Genomic DNA, 21155 nt, shown 5'->3' with positions numbered 1-21155 from the left:
TAGAAAGATGAAGTGGACGGAGTACTATACAAAGTTGAAGTGGACGGAGTACTATAGAACGTTGAAGTGGACGGAGTACTATAGAAAGTTGAAGTGGACGGAGTACTATAGAAAGTCCATTTTTGGTTATACTGTCCGCCTGACAAGGCAATTGTCTGAGACTTGTGCTTCAGTTATGGATGCAGATAGTTTCAAATTTTGATCTATGTCAATTATCATCTTGAACTTTGATTAAGTTACGTTACTTATTCAGTTAGGTCTTTCTGGCATTGCGAAGAGAACAGAAGACCACGTTGAAATACAGCATTAGCATAGTTTGCAGATATACCACTCTAGCACCAAGTAAATTACTGCGGAGAATCTTTCAGGAAAAAAACTTCAATTCTGAAAGATTCTTATTTAATCTATCAATGGCAGGAGTTTTGGTTGCTCCCTCATCAACGAGTTGGAAGAATGCTATTAAGACGATATTTGGGTTCTCCTTTAATGCAGTTTGAAAGCTACAAACTATAAAGTTCTCAGTTAGTAATTGTTGTCGAGGTGGTTAGTCGTGTTGCTCATTGCAACACTAACGACCAAGGGCAATGACCGATTCCGTGGGCCTTGTTATAGGGTTGATGAACCACCGAATAATTTATTGATCAACCACCAGTAACTGATTTAGAACAGCTTCATTTGCATAATAAGATTTAGGAGACATGCTGTGGAGGTCTTAGTGCCTATAGACATTTCTGGTAGGAGGACAAATTGTGGAAGGTTGAGATACAATACTTAAAAAGGTCCTAACTGCAAAGATTTCCAACTCAAATTATTCAAAGAAATTAGATTGAAAATAATCAGCAACTCTTAACAATGCGTTACACACACATGAGAACTATACAGTAAGAAAAATATTAGAAAAAAAATCATATTAAAATTACTGGCAATACATGTAGACACTAACCACATAATTAAAAGTAACCGTTTCAAATAGAATTATCATAAAGTGTGTCCAAGACTGGAATGACAGTTTGGATTATTTTCTCGATGTTTGATGAATTGTGAATGAAGTTTCTTTTGGTAGAGGAACAGACTTGGCAACCTATTTCAATTCTTCTCCAGAGCACTTAAGCCTGGAATTTGTAATGAAAAGGATTGGTTTTTTTCATGCGGAATCTAATTATAAAACTAATTTATATCAGTAATTACTTATTTAAAATTAGTTTATTATAAGCAAAACAGTGATTAATGTATGAAATTAAAAAAAAAACATGAAATTCTGCGTCAAATCAATACGATGACCTAATAAGTGGTCATGAACGTCCTGCTGCTCTGGTCCCATATGGACTTCAGGTCAGCTGATGGAGCCCAAAGGACAGGTGGCTTACCACCATAGTTTTTAGGTATAATGTATTGCTAAGAGAGTATGATCATTTTCAATCGTATTTCTTTTAATAATTAATAAGCTATAAATCTTTGTAGCTTTACTTTGTAAGTATCTCTTCCTTCCACTTACTTTAATTTCGAACATTATCAAAACTTTGAGAAAAAAATTCATCAATTGAGTTCATAACGTTAATAGTTCGCCAAGTGGAACATGGTATATGATCCTATGCCATCTGTTTCAGTTGTTTCTTCAACTAATTGAGTTGTACATCCGACAACAAATTTTAATTTTTGTTTTGTGTTTGAGGTATGTATTTCAGATATTGTATCGTAAACTGGAGTTAATCTATAACAACTTTAGTAGTCTTAGGTGTGTCTGTTAGACGACCTCAGTAACGAGAGTAATCGCAAACTAGGGTACTATCATTGGCATACATCCAATTCTAAATAAAATCAATTAAAATGTTTTGTGAGATGCGTCACTATTCAAGCTAAGCAGCAGTATGTAATCAGAGCAGGTCGTTGGTAAGATGATCCAACAACTTTACGGACTTATCACTTAATTGGTACTCATTCTAAGCAGAGTTTCATGTTATTCACTTTTTTACAATACATCTAGGATCCTCCGCTTGGGATTTACAGCCAAAAAGCAAACAATAAATAAATATATAAAATTGATAAAATACAACATAATTCTTAATTCATAACTTAGTCAAGTTAAATAGCAGCTTGGTTAGGGTTTAATGACCGCCAGATGTGTTTCGGCTTTAAGAGTGGACTCATAGTACTGTATCTCTGATTTTGACAAAATTTAAAAAACAAACAAAATGTGTGTTTTTTTTTGGTTTTTTTTACGACGGGGTTTGTGGTTTACAACACAGTACTTGACTGAATTATTAAGTTATAGAACTCATTTGACACAGAATTTAATATTATTTAATTTGTTGTATTAAATACCTTTTTAAGTTTAGTAGTTAGAGGTGGAAAACAAGAAAAAATACCTTATCCGTTACTTAATTAAATTAATTAGCTATTTAATAAGAGTTGTAGGTACATTAGAAATGAGTTTCCATGTTAAGTGCGCGAGGAAATATTTTTACAAATTATTTTTTGAAGTTTTTTTATGAGCTGGATTTCACGCAACGGTCCTGTACTGTATGGTGACATGTTTGCTTAGACTGTATTTAATAATGATGAAATTAGTATTGACAAAATAGTAAATAGTATTATATTATTATTTTTGACAATTAATGTATAAACGAACTTCAAAATAACAATTAAGCAATTGTTTCAACATAGCGACCTCACGATGAGATAACTTCTATTTTCTTTTGGATCATTCACTTTTTATATCTTCTGTGGTTCAAAACCAACAGTGCACTGCTGATTAAACCATATGTTATTTTAAGAAATAATAATATAAGTTAATATTTGTCAAATTATAATACTTATGTTTTTATTTTAAATTGGGTAGCAATCGAAAACATATTTAATGAATATTTTTTATATTAAATTGGAGCACATTTCTCCGAGCATTGAAAGATTTAGAATTTCTTAGTAAACGTTTTAACCTCAAATGTGTTATTTTAAGGTACTTTCTCTGTTCCCTCCTTTTTTTCTACAAGTTGATAAAATTGTATCGAATTTGTGATTTTGAAAAGTTATCAACATGAGATGCTTCCATAATAATTACAAAATAAATATCCTCTGAAGTAATTTTTTCTTTTATTAATTTGAAGTAATCAACCATTTCACATTTTTAAACAGTAATAAAAAATGTACAAATATTAACAATGAAAGTATTTTTACAATTAACTTAAGAAGATAAGAGGAAAATATTTTTTCAAGGTTGAAAACACATTTTCGGAAATGGAAGTAGTATTAGATACCGTTGGAAAGCCAAAGATTTTAGAAACGCTTATAAAAAAGACATATAAAGGCGTAGAAGGTAATGGAGAACGACGAAACACGCATAAATAAAAGGTCTGTTTTATCACAAGTATAACCATTAAACTTGCAGGCGAGTGTGCAGTGCATTTTTCGGTTTAGTCAGCCAGATTAATGTTTCCATATCACAATAGTTATTTTCTTAAATTAAAATTAAGCTATATTTGAGCCTTTCAGTTGACCAGATGACTAATTCCATTAAATCATTTTCTTTATCATCAATATTGATTCAATTACAATTTAGCAAATTGTAATTTAGCCATGAAGAATATTTTTAAAAGCATTTTTCTGAAAACTATTGAAGTTGGATCTAGTCAGTCAACTAAGAAGCTCATTCGGAAAATTAGTACGGGAAAATATTGCCACAATGAATAATATAGAAATATATTTTCGGAAACCACATCAGATTTATACTAATATTTTTTCAAAACTGGATTTATTTACATTTGATAGAATACTCTTCATATATCTGGGTTTTATAAAGCAATGGCGGCTAAGCAGATTCATTCTTACTGATAATACTGAATTATTCATGAAGACAAATTTTGTTGATTTAAGATTTGACAGAATATACAGAAATGAGACATATAAAAACAAAAAAACAGCTTGTACTGCCTCGTTATAAAGCGAGCTGGTACTTATCTGCATTGATCATTGGGCGAGAGAAACAGCCTGACATCAGGAAATTATCAAAGGGAACATCGGCCATTCTCTCCTCCTGCCGCTGCCAGTTTGATGTGGGTGGAAGATGGTTTTAGGACAATAGGAGCTATCACGGTTGGCCAAGATTCGTTCAGATAATGGTGAAATAGTTAATGATTTTGAAAGGTCTAAATTACTGTACTCGGAGCAAACCTTTTGGTATTATAAAGATACATTCGACTTTAGATTCGATGATATGAACAGCCCAATAATTTAATCATGCCTTAGTAAAGGGAACTAAGTTAATACATTACTATTAGTGAATAGAGCAATGAAGTAATGACTAATTTTGAAAAAAAATTACTTGTATTGATCTACATAGTAAGATTCTAAAAAACTGAGAATTAGCACGAATCGGCCTCTCTCAGCCTTCCATAGGTGCTTTCTATCTTACCTTTAAAACATTCACTTATAATGAGTATGGTTGATGTACGGCGACGGGGTTACAATCTCTGAAAAAGAGGTCTTAACACGAAGAATAATAAGAGGAAAACCTTCCTGCTCCGCCCATGAAATTCCACGAGAAGAAGCAGGATTATCTTACCTTTAAAACATTTACTACTAGCGATTAGAGCTGTTTAAAAACAAAAACAAAATTATCAAGCAGCATTATAAAATTATCCAAAACTGGAAATTAGACATACCCTACTTTTTTTATTTAGGTTTTTTTTTATAAGCCCATCTCATCATTTGGACCAAAGCACAATCGTTACACAGTGAAAATAAATAAGTTATTATATCGGGCTTTTATTGGAAATTTACTTACCTAATGCATTTGCTCTTTTAATTTGATCAATTTTTCGCACCGTTTGCAGACGAATCTTCAAAAACATCCTAAACTTGTTTTTAATGATTTACGTCTTCAGAAGGCGTTGAATTGGAAATATCACAGATATTAATTTGATTTAAAATTATATATTTTTTAAGAATATTTCATTGAATATTAGAGTAATATCTCTTATCATTAGAAATTCCAGAGTTAAGTGCACTGGAAAAGAAATAGAAGAGGTTAAAAACTCTTCACCACCAAAATAAACTTCATCCACCACAACCAAAGACTACCAAATTTCATTTAAAAATTCTTGAAAAAAAAAAGAAGATATGACTAGAGAGAGGATGAAATATCCTGTATTTAAATTGATACACTTCTCAACAAAAACATACCATTAATAATTTTTAAATATTAAACTTAACAAAGTATATTAAACGATGTAAGATGATGGATCCGTTTCTTAATAAGAATGAAATACAAACACAGTAAAATATGATAAGGCCATATTAATATTCATAGGAACTAGTAAATACAGATAATATATATATAATTAATTATATTAGATAATTATTGTATTGATTTTTATTCATATTCTTTTTTACCTTATTCCTTTTTTATACTACTTTCTAAGTGTATTCTCAGTAACTTAACAATGTTTGTATCACGAATCTGCCCAGCAAAGGTATTTAATTGGCTAAAATATTTTTTGTTGGATAGTTTAAAATAAAATAACAAGAGCCAGTAAAAACTCACTTTTTCCTGACGCCGAAATAACGTCCGTAAGAATAGGTCTACGGCTCACAAATATTGTTTGATGGTAGAACCAATTACGGTTAATCCGTTCATAGGCAATTTGAGTGTCAGAAACGAAACTCATCAGCATGATTAGACACAATTCATTTCGAAGGTTTTTTTTTCCACACTTTCCACCACAAAAACAGAAAAAATCAATTTTTAAAAAATAACTACATAGATTCTTTTTGAGGAAAATATGAATGTGAGTATGAATATGGATATCGAAGATATCAATTATTTATGTTTTAATTTTTCGGTATGGGCTTTACTATAATTTTAAATGTTTTAATATAATATTAAACTTCACCATTCCAATTTTTTAATAAAACATTACATATAAGTTCAGACATCATAAGAATATAGATAAATTAAAATGCGTTGTAGCCAGTAATCTTGAATTATGACAAAATACTACGCTCTTGCAAATTCTTTAAAATAGAATACACTCACTGAACAGTTACGTAACTCATACACGATATAAAAAAAAAATTGAAATTCTGAATGTATAATTCGAATATATCCGAAAAACATGTTTAAGACGTAGGGTGGAACAAGTTTTTATGGCAATTTACTGAAATGTTATTTTATTTTTGCTCATTAGTTATCCATGGTAAAAACATGTTCTTTTCTAAATTAAAAAAAAAAAGGTTAATACACTCACTGACGTCAGGTCAATTTGTAAAGATATAGCGAGAAAACATATGACTGCCGGCTATCGCAAAGATAAGCTACCATCGACAAACATATTAGCCGTTCTGATTACATGCTCATCACTTGAAAATTGCTATAGTAATGATATATGACTAGTAACAATTAAAAATAATCACTGAATTAGTTAAAATCTAGAGCAAGAGAAAATACATTTTGCAGTTTTTCTTTGATAAAGGTGAAAATGCAAGCCAGGCGGCTGAAATTGTGAATGGTGTTTAAAGTCCCGATACTGTAACAGCTAATTACGCGCAATTTTTGTTTCCTCGATTCCGTATTTGATGTTAAAGACGCACCTCGCACTGGCAGGTCCGTTGTCGAAAATGTTGATAAAGTCACGGAAATAATCTAAGGTAAACGGCGTTTTAGTAGTCGTAGCATCGCCCATGAGCTAAAGATCGACCATAACAGTTTTAAACATTTTTACAAAGCTGGGTTCAAAAAGAAGCTTGATGTTAGGGTGCCACACCAATTAACACACAAAAACATGATGGATCGAATTTCTTGGCCAAACGGAATGAAAACGACCCATTTTTTATACGAGTGGTGACTGGGGATGAGAAAATGGATCACATACAACATTGGGTGATAACGGTCGTGGTTAAAGCGCGGTGAAGTAGCTCAAACGGTGGCCTAACCACGAATAACGGCCAGGAAGGTTCTGTTGTGTTTTTGGTGAGACTGGAAAGGAATCATTTATTATGAGTTGCTTCCATATGGCCAAACACTAAATTCGGATCTTTTTGTCTAAAACTGGACTGTTTGAAGCTATCGATTGACGAGATCGTGTTCCATCATGACAACGCCAGGCCACAAACATCAATAGTGACTCGCCAGAAACTCCGGGAGCTTGTTTGGCTAGTTTTGATGCATCCACCATACAGTCCGGACCTGACACCAAGCGATTATCATCTTTTTGCATTGCAAAACTTTCTGGGTGACACGAAATTGGCATCAAGAGGAGACTGTGAAAATCGGTTACTAGAGTTTTTCGGCAATAGGGACGAAAGACTTCCATGAGAGAGGTACTATGAAGCTATCTTTAAAATGGCAAAAAACTATAAAAAAAAGGTGCATATTTGACCTAAATTGGACAATCCGAAACATGTTAGATTAAGTCTTGAATTTTACGTAAAAATAATGGATTTATTTTCCCCCAATCAGTCACCAATGATAAATGGATTTATAATCCCCCAATAAATGGAAAAATAATCAAGTTTTCTGTTTATTAGGAATCAAAATATATATTCCATAAATTTTCTACTATTCGGTATGTCATTTACAATTTAGCATCTTCGTCTTTGTGATAGAAGTCAGACTTACCGCGTTGGGTCCCTTATGATTGGGAATCGTGGATTATCTAGTCTATTAAACAAATCCATTGTTTTTAATATTGCATATTTATAAAAATATATGCTATAGTGTAAAAACGTGAATCTTGCTCCATTCCCTCTCAATTTCAAATTGAATTACTATAACCCAGCCTTATCTTATAACTAAAGCATAACAAAGTGTATTTATGTCATAGATTGGACGATGGACATAGTCCCTGATGGTAGAAGACCACGGGGAAGCCCGAGGATGTGGTTTCAGGAGTACGTCGAGCTCTTGCACAGGAAGGGGGAAAGATTGGCAGTCCTGGTCCACTGGACTGAGAGGTATTCAAAGAGAGATGCAAGAGAAGAAGAAAAACACTCCAGTAAATCAAATTTTATAAGAAAGAGAAAAAAGTATTCCTTTAGTTCATCGTTGGGATTATCTAATATACTTTACCGACAAAAACCAACTTCTATATCATTAAAATGAATAATTTATGAAATTACTCTAGTGAGCAGTTTTTCAGTTAAGTGGAAAACGACATATCTCACATTTGTTTAACCGATATTGAATTTACTCCAAAAGTCTTAACACGCCCATTCACTTTCATACAGGTGAGCACTCGTAAGTTCATGGATTGAGGTATATGATGGTTTCAGAAGCCACGGGGAAATAGTGATGTTTTCTTGCGAAAATTGAGTCATGTGTGGTTATGAATAGTTAATGCATGTGAATGGCTTGGAGCAAGAATGTGACGAGTCACAGTTTGGAAGACGATTAGAATTTGATGCAAAATGCGTCTTTGTCGCTAAATAAAGGTATCTATTGTGTTAGTTTGTTTAACATCGTATTTCCAACATATTTACCTATAATGTTGTAAAATATGGATTATATAAAACATTAAATAAGTATTGTGTATATTTTTTTTTAACTTCTCTACTCATCTGCTCTAAGGAAAAACACAACATATCGAACCGGGCCTACATGATTTTTCGCGTTAGTCCTGTTGGTTAGTAATTAAAGTATTTTCAGCTAAAATATTTTGAATCATATCTTAAAAAAGAAGAACTAAATGATTAATATAAATCGATTGAATTCAAATAAATAAACGCCAAACAAATCAAAGGCGGTTTTATTTTGGATCCTAAAGAGGACTGGACCGTGAAGACTCAAGATAAACCCTTGCCGTATCAGATGGAACATATTTGTCTTTCTTATCTCAACTATTGGATAATACAGTACGAGTATTATTATTACTATTTTCCTGCGAATTTCAATTGCTAATTAAACTAACGAATACACATGTAATACACGGAAATAATTATTTTAATATTACAATGTATAAGCTCGTCAACCAACGTCTTATATTAAATTAGTAATGTGAGACATAGCTGATCGTTGTAGAGGAAAGTCAATTCATAAATATAGACCATTCCATAATATCATTTCTCATTTAAATTTTAGTAAATAAATAAATAATAAATTCTTTTATTATTATTTATAAACTATTTAATGTATCTCTTTGGGATTTTATCTTGGGATCGTTTTAGAATTATTCTACAAAAATAGTAGATAGGCTATAGATTTAGATTACTAGATATAAGAACAAAATAACTAATACATAATACATCATAAGGTAACTTTTAAGTCTTTGAACAGAAATAAATACACTTCTGATATTTAAAAAAAAAAAAAAAAAAAAAAAAAAGCAGTTTTTATAAAGACTGATTGTAAATATGGAACATTAATATCGATTCTAATGAAACTGGATGGATATGAAATGGTGGAAAAAAAAAAATGATTTGGAAGTGGAAAGGATACTGGAACGAAGGGTGGAAGTAGAAATAGAATACCGCAGGGAAGAGGATCTGATAAGGAAGGAACTTTCAAGAGTTACAGTTTGGTAGGCCGCTGCACATTATTCTGAAGACCAGAACCTGGTTTTGCGGAAATGAACAGAGGATTAGAATTCAAGGAGATTGGAGATGTATGATGGATGGTAGGATTGGATAATTAGGTAGAGGAAGAATGCCATGTAGAATAAAACCATTTCAACTCAGCAGATGGAGGCAGTCCATAGTTGTGATCAAGTAACATCTTTTCAAATTGAGGCTTTTTTTTATCTATCTGTGCCTAAACCGAAATAAACTCACCATAAATTTTTAATGAAGTGGGACAAGATATATTATTAAAACAGATACGAAACTACAATAATGTTATAGTTGGTATACTTTATTGATGGACTTTATATAAATATAAATTTAAAAAAAATATGAAGCTTTAGGATATTACATTTTTTCTATTTTAAAAATATAATTCCTCTAAAGGTCAATATTGAGAAATGATACACATATTTAATATGACCACAATTCTCGATCATTATTAAATCGCAACTAGTGAGCACTCTTATTTTTCAGTTTAACGTTCAATCTTATATAACTGACAAACTGGTTTCATACACGGGCGTTTGATGGAATTGGAAGGAATTCAAAGCCGGGGCAGCAGGTAGGGATTGAAGGTCGACCAGCTGATAGGATGCAGCCCTCGGAGTTGCCTCTGTCTGTCTGATCCTAATCCACCGTTGGAAATAAAATATAAAACATCAATCTAATTCAAAGGGGGCAATATAAGTAGTTCTAACAGTAATTAATTTGTTATCTCATTATATAGAAGAAGTTAAATTGTGGTTTGTTTCAGTAGTGATAAGTTTATAGTTATCTACTTAATTATCGCTTGCTGAGATATTATCAAAATGGCTGCGAATGATGATCAAAGCTTAACCTAATAGTTGAAGTCATCTTAGATTGCCTCCAAGATATTGAAGGTGGAGCAGGTTCATGTTCGTACAAGAAATGAACTCAAGTCTTCATAACTGAAAATTTTCATAATTATTTTACGCTTTAGAAATCAAGAAAAAACTTTGGATCCGTGTCTCTGTAGGTCTTTAGACAAATTTGCGTTAATGAATAATCGATAGAACCGTAAATTCGGATTTGTTGAAATTTTTAGTATTTGTACAGGTTGGTATTTGATTCCAAATACTTCCTGAAAGTATTTCCCTCATTATTCCTGTATTTACATCAAAACTTTATTCCAATATTTTGGATAAAACAAAATATAAGCTTAGCAGCAGGTACGGGAACAATTTGTGATATAGATATAGGAAGAAATTAATTTGAACTAGAAGAGAGGTTTACCTATTTAGTGCCTAGAAAAAAACCTAATAGATGACGAAAAATAGACGAGATTTAAGGTGAGAAATGCTAGTTATTTTTCAATATAAAAATTCCTTAGCTTGCGCCATTTGTCCAGAAACTTTTTTTAAAAATTATTTAATGTCATTTACAACTGTATAAATAATAAACACAATAAGTAAATATGTTGTATGTTTCATTTACACTTGAAAATCTTGGGAAGAGCCACTCATTGGTGATACTTCAAGCATTAATTTAAATTAGAAGGTCCCGTGGCCATCTTCTTTTCAGACGCCTCGGAGGATTATCAGGGATTGTTAAGGATGAGATATTAAGAATTAATGGGCTAGGATGAGTAAGGAGTTTGGAATGAAAAGACGCATATCTGTTTTGGGCCAAATCTGCCACTAATGGGATGTTAAAGTCTTTTTGGATGAGTTTATTTGTAACGTAATAAGGAACATCAAGGATTTTACGTAGGAATTTTGATTGTAAGGATTGGATGCGGGAGGAATTTGATGGTTTGGTAGAGCCCCAGAGCTCAATTCCATATGTCCCAATTGGTCTGATTATCGTAGTGTATACTAATTTTTTGTAGTGAATGGGAAGTTTAGAGCGTTTGTCAAGTAAGTGTTGTAGCAATCGGAATCTACGAGCAGTTTCTTGTCGTTTCAGTCTTATGTGTGAATTCCAAGTAAGTCTCTTTCCAAGATGGAGTCCTAAGTATCTAATCTGTTCAACAGGCGTTAGTGGATCCAGGAAATTAAAAATTAAAATTAACAAAACTTCTTCCAAGTGATCTATTCGGAAGCGAAAAGTGGCCTCTTATATTAAGGGAGGAAACGTTTTGAACCTTAAGGTTTTCAAGTACAGCAGTGTACGGTAATTAATAGATTTTAAAACGTCGAATCAGCCTCATTTTTTTTATTCTATTTTACCTAAAACTGTGTAATTATCTCTAATTAGGTAGAGCCACTAATTTATAAACATCATTCAAAGTTCAGTAGAAAGTAATCTTTTGAAACCATTCAATACGCCATAATTATTCCAATATTTTAAATATAAATAATTAGTTGTAATCCTACAACTTAGTTCGAAAGGGTTATTATATGTTAAAACTTTTATATTTCTTTTCAGGAATCCATTTACATCCTTTCTCACTTTATTCTTTGTGACACCTGAACAACGTTTATTGCTGCTCTACCAATTATCAAATTTTTATTATTAATTTGTGGAAATAGCTCATTTTAAATTAAACATAATTTTTATATATTCCCAAATGAATATAAGCCCTAATTTTTTTTTTTGTATAAAAAGCTTATTTTTTTATTTTTCATTAGTGCTGTTATTCAAACAATTTTTGCCTTTTAAATTGCACTTTCCTCCTTCTGACCACTTACATATCCAAATTTCAGAGCTCACTTACTAATTCATTGAAAATTGCCAATAATTAATTATAATTAAAGGAGAGGTAGTTTAGTGGGTAGAGCCGGTGTTCAACGAACCAGGATCAAATCCTGACTTTGCCAAAGTAAGGTTTGACAGGAGCTTCTTGGCGTTACTCTATCTTCAATCTTCGAGATTAGTCGGATGTTTGTAAACCATATGACTGTCTTCAAAGTATACAATAAGGTCGAAAATCAGCCAAATCATTAGATTATTAAATACTAGGGCTTTAATTTGCTGTTGCCGGACTTATTCTATTAGCTTAGTTAAAAAAAAAATACAAAATCCATTGTTGAATAAACAATCTCATAGAAATGAATTTTAATTGCAAATAATGTAAATTGCGGATATAGCCCAAAAAGCCTGATGTGAACTTCATCAAGTTATCTCAATCTTAGAACTACGTCTTTACCCTCATTTCAATAAATTAAACTTTGGAATTGTTAGTAATTACTGCTAATTTCAACGTTTAGGACGAAAAACTTTAAATGCCTGTGAAACAGGAGCCGCCTTTCCCCGAGAACTTGGGGAGGGCCAAACTAAATAACATTTCAGCTACATCCAGAAAAAACTCTTGATTTAATTTAATTTATCCGAGGGCTCAAGAATTGGATTCCAGACGAAGTGGATTTATTCGACCAAGAACTATCGGACATTTTCTCAAAGGAAATAAAGCACAATTTATTTTTTATTTAAAAGAATTCAGAAACGAATTATTTAGTATTTTCGGGACAGCTAACATTAATTATTTCTAACTATGGTAGGCAGCATCATGAATTTATAATTTTAACTGTAAATAGTATCAAAGTATAAAGTATTAAAAATTGAGGAGAAAGAACTTGTTTTTTTCTCCTCTTGGGCATTAATGGATTAAAGATTATGAAATTGTGTTAATATAGAAAATAATTACATAAAGTTAACTTTAAAAACAAAAAAAACAAAACGATATAAATAAAAGCTACATGATTTATTAAGCATTGCTTAGATCTGTTGCATCAATTGACATCTTACTTGAATTTTCCTATTTTATCTTCCACACATTCTCCCATTGGTAGACATTCGCGTATAATTTAGTTATCATTAATTATTTCAGTTTTAAGTCTACCCTAACCATTGTTCTAATATTTATTATAAGAATGAGACCACTTCACTTTGGGAATATTCCATTTTACATGCCAAAATATTATATTTCTGTTTGAACCATAGTCCAATTTAAAAACAAATTAAACATAGAGACTTATCAAAGTCACCATCAACTCTGTTTCCTTTCTATAGCCAATGCACAGCCTTCTGTAGCCACTCGTTACGGTAAACAATAGAGGAGTATTCAATTCTCGAATAAAAATTCTAGAATTGAAACTTATCCAGTTTATTTCAAAATTTTGTTTTTCCTGATCAAAAAGATGTTACAGTTCAACATTTTCATTAAAAACTAACTTAATAACAACATGAGATGCCCCATAATTGGAAAAATCATTTTCCAAAAGTGGATGATGTGTTTTTCTAAAATAGTTCTCAATTGAATGTTTAAACAAAACTCGCTATTTAGACATAAATTTGTATATTCAAAGCGATATTATGTTATGTTTTTAGCATCACTAAGGCCCCTTCAAATTGAATCTAAGGTTTGAAATTTGTATTTAAATTAAGTTGGGATTAGAGAGGTGCCTTCTCAGGAAATAACTGCTTGTTTTTTCTACCGGGCCCTTGAACAAATTCTTTTTTTTACGCCGAATTATTCCTGGAATCTCTTAAAAAAAAAATAAATAAAGTAAATAATATTTTTAATTTAAAGGTTCGACAATTTGTATTATAAAGTAATCAATTCAAGTGAAATATTATTGTTCTTTAATAAAAATGGATTTAATATTTGATATTCTTTTTATACATACTATGCTATCGATCTTGGCTCTCTACCAAGATTTGTAAGATACGTCGTCACATAATTTAATGAACAAATATTTCAATTTTAAAGAATCAGCACAAGATATATTTTATTGTAATAAAATGTTGTCATGGTGACATTTGTCGAAAATGGTGTGCATAATGTTTTTCACGTAATAGATAGTTTCCAAGGTAGTGCGGACGAAATCAAATATTAAGAAAAATTTTAGGTTTTTTCTGGAATAAAATAATCTTTAGGTCTTCCGCCGAGATAGAAAATTTTAATTTTTTATGACAATCCAAACCCAAAGAAAAAAAAATCAGAACTACCCAATTTTTCAAATTATTTTCTTATTCATCACTTTCAATTTTCTGTCACATAGAATATACAATAAGCGGGTGTATTTCGATTTTGCGAAATTTTAAATTCGAATTTTCGACGAACATATGCAATATACAAGAGCCCAAGAGGAGAAAAAAAACACCCCAATTTTTGATTACATTAATGAAAGATATATAATTACTAGTCACAATTGATGAGTCTGCCAAGTACAGGTAGGGGGAATAAAAAATGGCGGCTGTTTCAAAGCAATAAAAAACTAATCTTTCATCCGGAGCTCTATATCTTAAAAACTAGGACAAAACAAGAAAACCTAAGAGAACGTCATTTAAAGAAGAGTATATTTTCTAAAATTGAGTTATTTATGTTAGTTAATAGTTTTCGAGATAAAGCATAAATTCATAAAAATGTTGTTTGGGACGTACTGAAAGATCAGTAGTTAGTGAATTAATTTTGAAAAATTTATATCTCAAAACCATTTGACATTCAGATGTCTATTAGCACTCAAATTAAAGCTAGTTTGATGAGCTATTAAGTGGTTTATGATGTTTATCTTCGTAAGAGTAATAGTTTACATGAAATTTGCAAAAATAAATTGATTTATAGTTGTTTTACAAATTTTCATTTGCCAAATTTATATTCATGTGTGAATATCATAAAAACTACTACCCCTACGAAGATAAGTTTCATCAACTACTTTATAGTAAGTTAAATTTCCTTTATTTTGAGTGTTGGTAGATATATGTGCCTCTTATGGATCTAGAGATATATTTTTTCAAAAATCCAACATTTTATAAGAACAACTAGAAATTAACATTTTGTGAGTATATTTTATCAATTATCTTAAAAACTACTACTCCTACAAAGATAAACATAATTAACTATTTTGTAGTAAATTTAACTAGCTTTAATTTGAGCGCTAGTACACATATATACGTCCAATGGTTTCTGAAATGAAATTTTTTATAAATCAAACTTATTGTCCGAACAACTATAAATCAATTTATTTTAGCAATCACCCACCATAAAAACTACTATTCCTACGAAGATAAAGGTCATAAACTTCTGTATAGTCCATTAAACTAGCTTTAATTTGAGTGCTAATAGACATCTGTACGTCACATAGTTCCTGAGATATATATATTTCTCAAAATAAATTAACTAACTACTAATCTTTCAGTAGATTTTTAAGGAACTTTGCTTTTTAAAAAGATATATTTCGAGAACTATTGGACGTAAATAGCTCTTTTAGGGCTAATATTTCAGCAAATGTATTCTTCATTAAATAATGCTATCTTAGATTTTCTAGTATTGTTGCTAGTTTTTAAGATATAGAGCTTCGAATGAAAAATTAATGTTTTTTTAAGGTTTTGAAACAGCCGCCATTTTTTATTCCCCCTACCTATACTTGGCAGACTCATCAATTTTGACTAGTAATTATATTTAGTTTTCATTAAAGTAATAAAAAATTGGGATGACATAACTGCCTTCTTTTTCTTCTCGACTCTTGTACTACAAGTTGTGAAGTCTCCTGAGTCTAAATAACCAAGTCTTGAATGAATTACATTTTTAAGGGTGGTTCATATTACTGGAATGCTACTGTTACTTTTTGATAAAATCGATTTACTGTAAGAGCATCTTTATTTATTCGATTTTCTCAAATATGGCTCTAACGATTTTGATTAAATTCGGTAAATCAATGTATAATTGAGTTATATTAAATAGGTCTTATCTTCTTAAAAATAGGCTGACAGGGCTTAAATGACAATTTTTTCTGTAAAGTACCTTTATTTTATTTTATTTTTTAAAAATAATTAATCATTTCGAATTGTTAACAGTAATAAAAAACGAATAAATATGAAATATGGAAATATTTCATAATAAAATAAAAAATAAAAATGAAGAAATGCAGATAGTTTAGAGATTGGGAAATCGGAGACAACTGAGCGTTCCCGATAACAATCTCATGTACACAGCTTTGTTAAACTGTTGTATTCTTGGCAGGAACATTGCTGAATTTCGTTATAAATTTTGTTTTATACTACCTCTAATTACTTGTTATTAATAGTTCTATTTGCATTTTATGTCATGTTCCAAGTGTAATAGTTTTTTTATTTCCTTAACCGTTTACTGTTTTTAATGAGATTTTTATCAAAAAATATATTTAACAATATTATTTATTAAGTATTAAGTTTGCTGGATAGAAAACTAAAGAATGCCATCCCTGCATCGCTGTATACATTAAATAGTTATAAATCTTGTTAAGTGAAAGATTAAGGATAAGCGCAGAAATAAAAATAGATTTTATTTAATGAATTTAAATTGAACAGTGTAGAAACATACAATATTCAAATTATCAATTTCACCTAAAAATTTCGGTCTAATAGCAATAAAAATAAAGAAATCATTGTTTATTTAGCAAATATATATATTCCTATTATTATGAACAATAATCTTTAAAAACAATTTCAATTTAAATTAAATTATAGTGCGTAAAACTTAATTCTTAGAGTTGTCTCTTTTTATCTGATCTAAAAAACGAATTTTGTTATTAAAAGCACAACATAATCAAACTTCGTTCTTTATGATATATTATTTTCAAAACATTGCTCTTTAGAATGCATTAAATTAAATATAATCCGACTTTGTAGAAAAATAAGATTTACCTAATCATAGAAGGAGGTATTTAAGATTACCATATGTTGATTTTAATTCGTGCATTCTTAGAGTACTCATTATACTAATCAATGCTATTCTAATCGCTATTATAATTAAAATTCGGAAATTGGTCATAGGTATGCAAAATAACTGAACAGCATTGTAAGCCGGATTTTTCGTAAATCATGGATACAGGTACATCCTTGTAATAAAAAGAAAAACAATAATAATAAAAATGCATACATTCCAAGACACCATATTTACCAAACCATTATTTTTGTTTTGGGTGGCAGTAGTACTTGGTTTACTAAAAAGTATGATGTACATTTGAATAGAACCTATAGCAATAGTTGTCCAATAATTAATCTTACACTAGTTAAATATAATCAAAGCTAGATAGATTATAATTTATGATCTTTCAATATGTTTATTTTAAATTGTTAGGTTGATTTTCAATATTAAATATATATAAGGAAATATTCCATTCTGAATCAAGAAATTTCTGTTCCAAAAGTTACTAGAATTAATTCCAACTCAAAGCATAATTTATGGTAAGTCCAAGTTTGGCGTTGATTATATTTTTATTTCGTTTCTTATTTCTTTCCTTTTTGCATTTTGAAAAATGAACTATCACTAACCGTTTGAATAGAATTTAGACCAAATATGACATAGATTACTTTATGTATATAATTAGTTATAGGATATAATTAGTTAATAATCGACAGTAAAATGTAAGAAATATATATATTTAACACATTCAAATGGCAGCTAAGAAAGAATTTTTATAGAGATCGATTTCTTAATAACAATTTCAGGAAGAAACAGTATAGAAATGTGGATAAATATTATTTTTGAATTTGCTTAAGCTTTACAACGTCTAAGAGATATAAAAATCAGTAGACAAATATATTTGTTTGTCCCAAAGTTATTCAGTTTGCATTTAGTAAAAGAATTTTTAAAACTATTAACTTCCTGGTGTTTTTAAAAATTATATATTTTTTTATAACAATCGCTCATAATAACCAGTATAAAGCGACTGGATAATTCAGTACTTACTTTTAGTTCGCACCTATTTTCTAAAACTTGTAAATTTGAATTTACAAGTATCGCAGCGACTGAAATGAGCTAGTTAAAATGTTGGGTGGAAAATTAAAGAATCACTGAAAAGATAATCAGCGACAAGTGAATTCGGATAGAAAATCGTAAAAACATCTTACCGGTTTGATTTTATTGCTGATACATTTGAATAAAAATACTCAATAAATTATAGTAATATCTATGATCAATACGTTCAAATTTTATTTTTCACAACATTGCGGAATATATTCTAGTCAACTAAAAAAGATGTGATAGTCAACTATATCCTAGTCGAACGTTAACGCCATAAAGAAAAAAAAAACTACTAGAAATTCTTTCAGGATACGGAAAAAGAAAAGAAAAGAAATCTCTAATGGACTAGGAAAAAAAAGCTTACGACAGAACTAGAAAAAATCACGAATTGACCCTCTGAGGCAAAAAATGAATAGTACCTAATCTTGTATTGATGTTACATTGCTCAAGTATCGGTTTTCAAAATTTTTGAGAGAATGTTGTTTGAATTACGGATGCGGAAATCTAATTTTGGTATACGTTAATTGGTAATTTTTAATTAGTGAAGTTACAAATTCAGTCAGGTCTTTATGGAACAAAAGGCAAGATGGAAAAATTTGTAGATGGGCCCCCTAGGACAGAGGATATTATAGGAATATAATAAATCAATTGGCAACAATATAAATAAATGCGTTTCAAGTTCGAAACGAAGATGAATGGTTTCATAAATTTTTAGTGATTATAACTTTCCAAAAAAAGGTTGTATTAGTATAAACTGTAATATTTATCTATTTTTATAAATAAATGGATGTATGAATTTATTATTAATTTATAAATATTACACCTTGTACAACAAATTTTATTTTATCGAATATTACTAATACTTCCGTTATTAAAACATATAAATTTAACTTATAAATATTTTTCAAAATGATGGACAAAAAACAAAAAACATTTGGACCGCATTACTCCCCAAATATTTTAATATAAAACTATATACGTAGTAATAAATATTTTTATTTTATATCTTCTACATATCTGTAAAGTTTGAGCTCTAATTTATTTCGAATATAACTCTCTTCACACCAGTCATATTATTAAAAATATTTTCATGTATACAACTTATGGAATATTTGTTACAATAAAAAAAAGTTCCTTAACCTTAGCTGTATTTCATGTCAATGTTTTTTGGACTTTTATGTCTTGTTTTTAATCTCCAGCAAAGCATATGGATTGTAACTTTTTTCATTTTTATCCGTGTTTCATTTATTCATTATGTTTTTCATTGTAAACAAAGTAAGAATAAATGAAATATGAATAAAAATGAAAAAAAAAAAGTGACAGCCCCATGTTTTTGTACAGATTAAAAACAAGACATAAAGCCCCGGAAGAATGACCTTGGAAATACAATTGAGAATAGTTTGACCTTATATCGGCTGGATGCGTGAAACGTTAGAGAAGTATTAAAGATATAAAATAAAACTATTTAAATATTTATTATTATTTAGTTTTACTAAATTACTACATTTGTTGTCCAAATTTTTTTTTTCAATAATTTTGATTGATGTTTATTAATGAAAATTTTATGGATACAAACAACAGAAAAAAAAAACTAGAACATTGGATATAATAATGATTTAATGATAATTTAATTATAATTTTAATTTAAGAAATAAATGCGTAATTATGTTTATTATTTATGGTTACATAGCTAAAATTGTTAAGAACGAACTCTGATGACAGAGGAGGATTCGGAACCGTCCGTTTGTTATATTAAAAAGCGGGTGAGTGGAGGGAATATTTGAGTTTATATTAATAAATTTATTCCTGGGAAGTACTATTAACTGAAGATTTATATTATGAAACCGTTATCTTCCTTAAGAACTACTTGGACCAATTCGGTGTCAAACTAGAAACTCGTCTAATTACTTATTTGTTTACTTCTCAGTTGATTTATTTTCGTCGTACAGAAGTGTAAACGAATATGCTAATACTGATTCATCATATCATTTTTAATAATTATAAATAATTCCTACTAAAAAAACAAACAACTAAATAAATATAATAGATATTTATATTACATATAATTTTATTTTGTCACTTATTTAAAACTATTTCTGAAATAATTTATATAATAGGAATAAACAATGGCTTAAAACGCATGTATATTCGTAAAGTGTTGACAAAATTTGAAGAGTTTCTAATAGACCCCAATATAGACACCATTATAGGCCTACCTTCCCGACAGTATTCCTCTACTCCAATGACAGTGATACTACTCACCATCGACGCAGACAAACTTGTTACGGAAGGCTTGGATCCGGACGTGGAGCTGCTCGCGCCGCTTGGCATCCCCCGGGGCCTCGATGGCGGCGAAGACGAGAGCCCCGGCCAGGAGGTAGCAGACATAGCTGAGGCCGAAGAGGACGAGAAAGAAGGTGGAGCGGCGGAAGCCGAACAGCCGCCTCGTGTGCGCCCTGCTCCTCAGCATCCACCGGCCGACTGCTCTCTTCTCATCCCCTCCCCTCCACTATCCACATCCCCTCTACCCTTCCCTTTATCTTACCTTTCTTTTATAGATGTCCCGTCGGTTAAATAAATATCACATTCTATAAAAATCGTTTTATAATCACATGTAATCATATTACATTAACGGTAATAGACTCCTGTAACCCAATTAAAACAGTAATAAAATAACAATAGAAGGAGAGCTTGTAATCCACAACAGAAATATAATTCTGTATAATAAAGTTCTGTACCTGATTTCAATAATTAAATTTAAATTGCATATATAATTACTCATTTACATGACTATAAAAAGGCCTATTTGGACTTACAAATTGAGCGTTGGGGACCAATAAACGATCAAATTCCTCTCCTAACCATTCCTTACAATCCAAAATATGATTCCTGATAATCTTCTGAGGCGTCTGACAAG

At 30.4% G+C, this 21155-nt stretch overlaps 1 protein-coding gene across 1 annotated transcript in view; it reads right to left on the bottom strand.

The window, feature by feature from the left end:
• Window positions 1–20729, bottom strand: part of LOC106684443 (potassium channel subfamily K member 6) — a 34100-nt gene extending 13371 nt beyond the window's left edge. The window contains exon 1 of the mRNA XM_014426533.3: window positions 20501–20729. Coding sequence (XP_014282019.1) covers window positions 20501–20708 — 208 coding nt within the window. The 5' untranslated portion in view covers window positions 20709–20729. The remainder of the gene's footprint in view (window positions 1–20500) is intronic.
• Between the last annotated feature and the right edge of the window lie 426 nt (window positions 20730–21155).

Source organism: Halyomorpha halys, unplaced genomic scaffold, assembly GCF_000696795.3.
Source record: "Halyomorpha halys isolate HHAL.00 unplaced genomic scaffold, Hhal_1.1 Scaffold582.1, whole genome shotgun sequence".
NCBI classification, from domain to species: domain Eukaryota; kingdom Metazoa; phylum Arthropoda; class Insecta; order Hemiptera; family Pentatomidae; genus Halyomorpha; species Halyomorpha halys.
The sequence above is the reverse complement of the archived record's forward strand: the minus strand, read 5'-3'. Positions and strand labels throughout refer to the sequence as shown.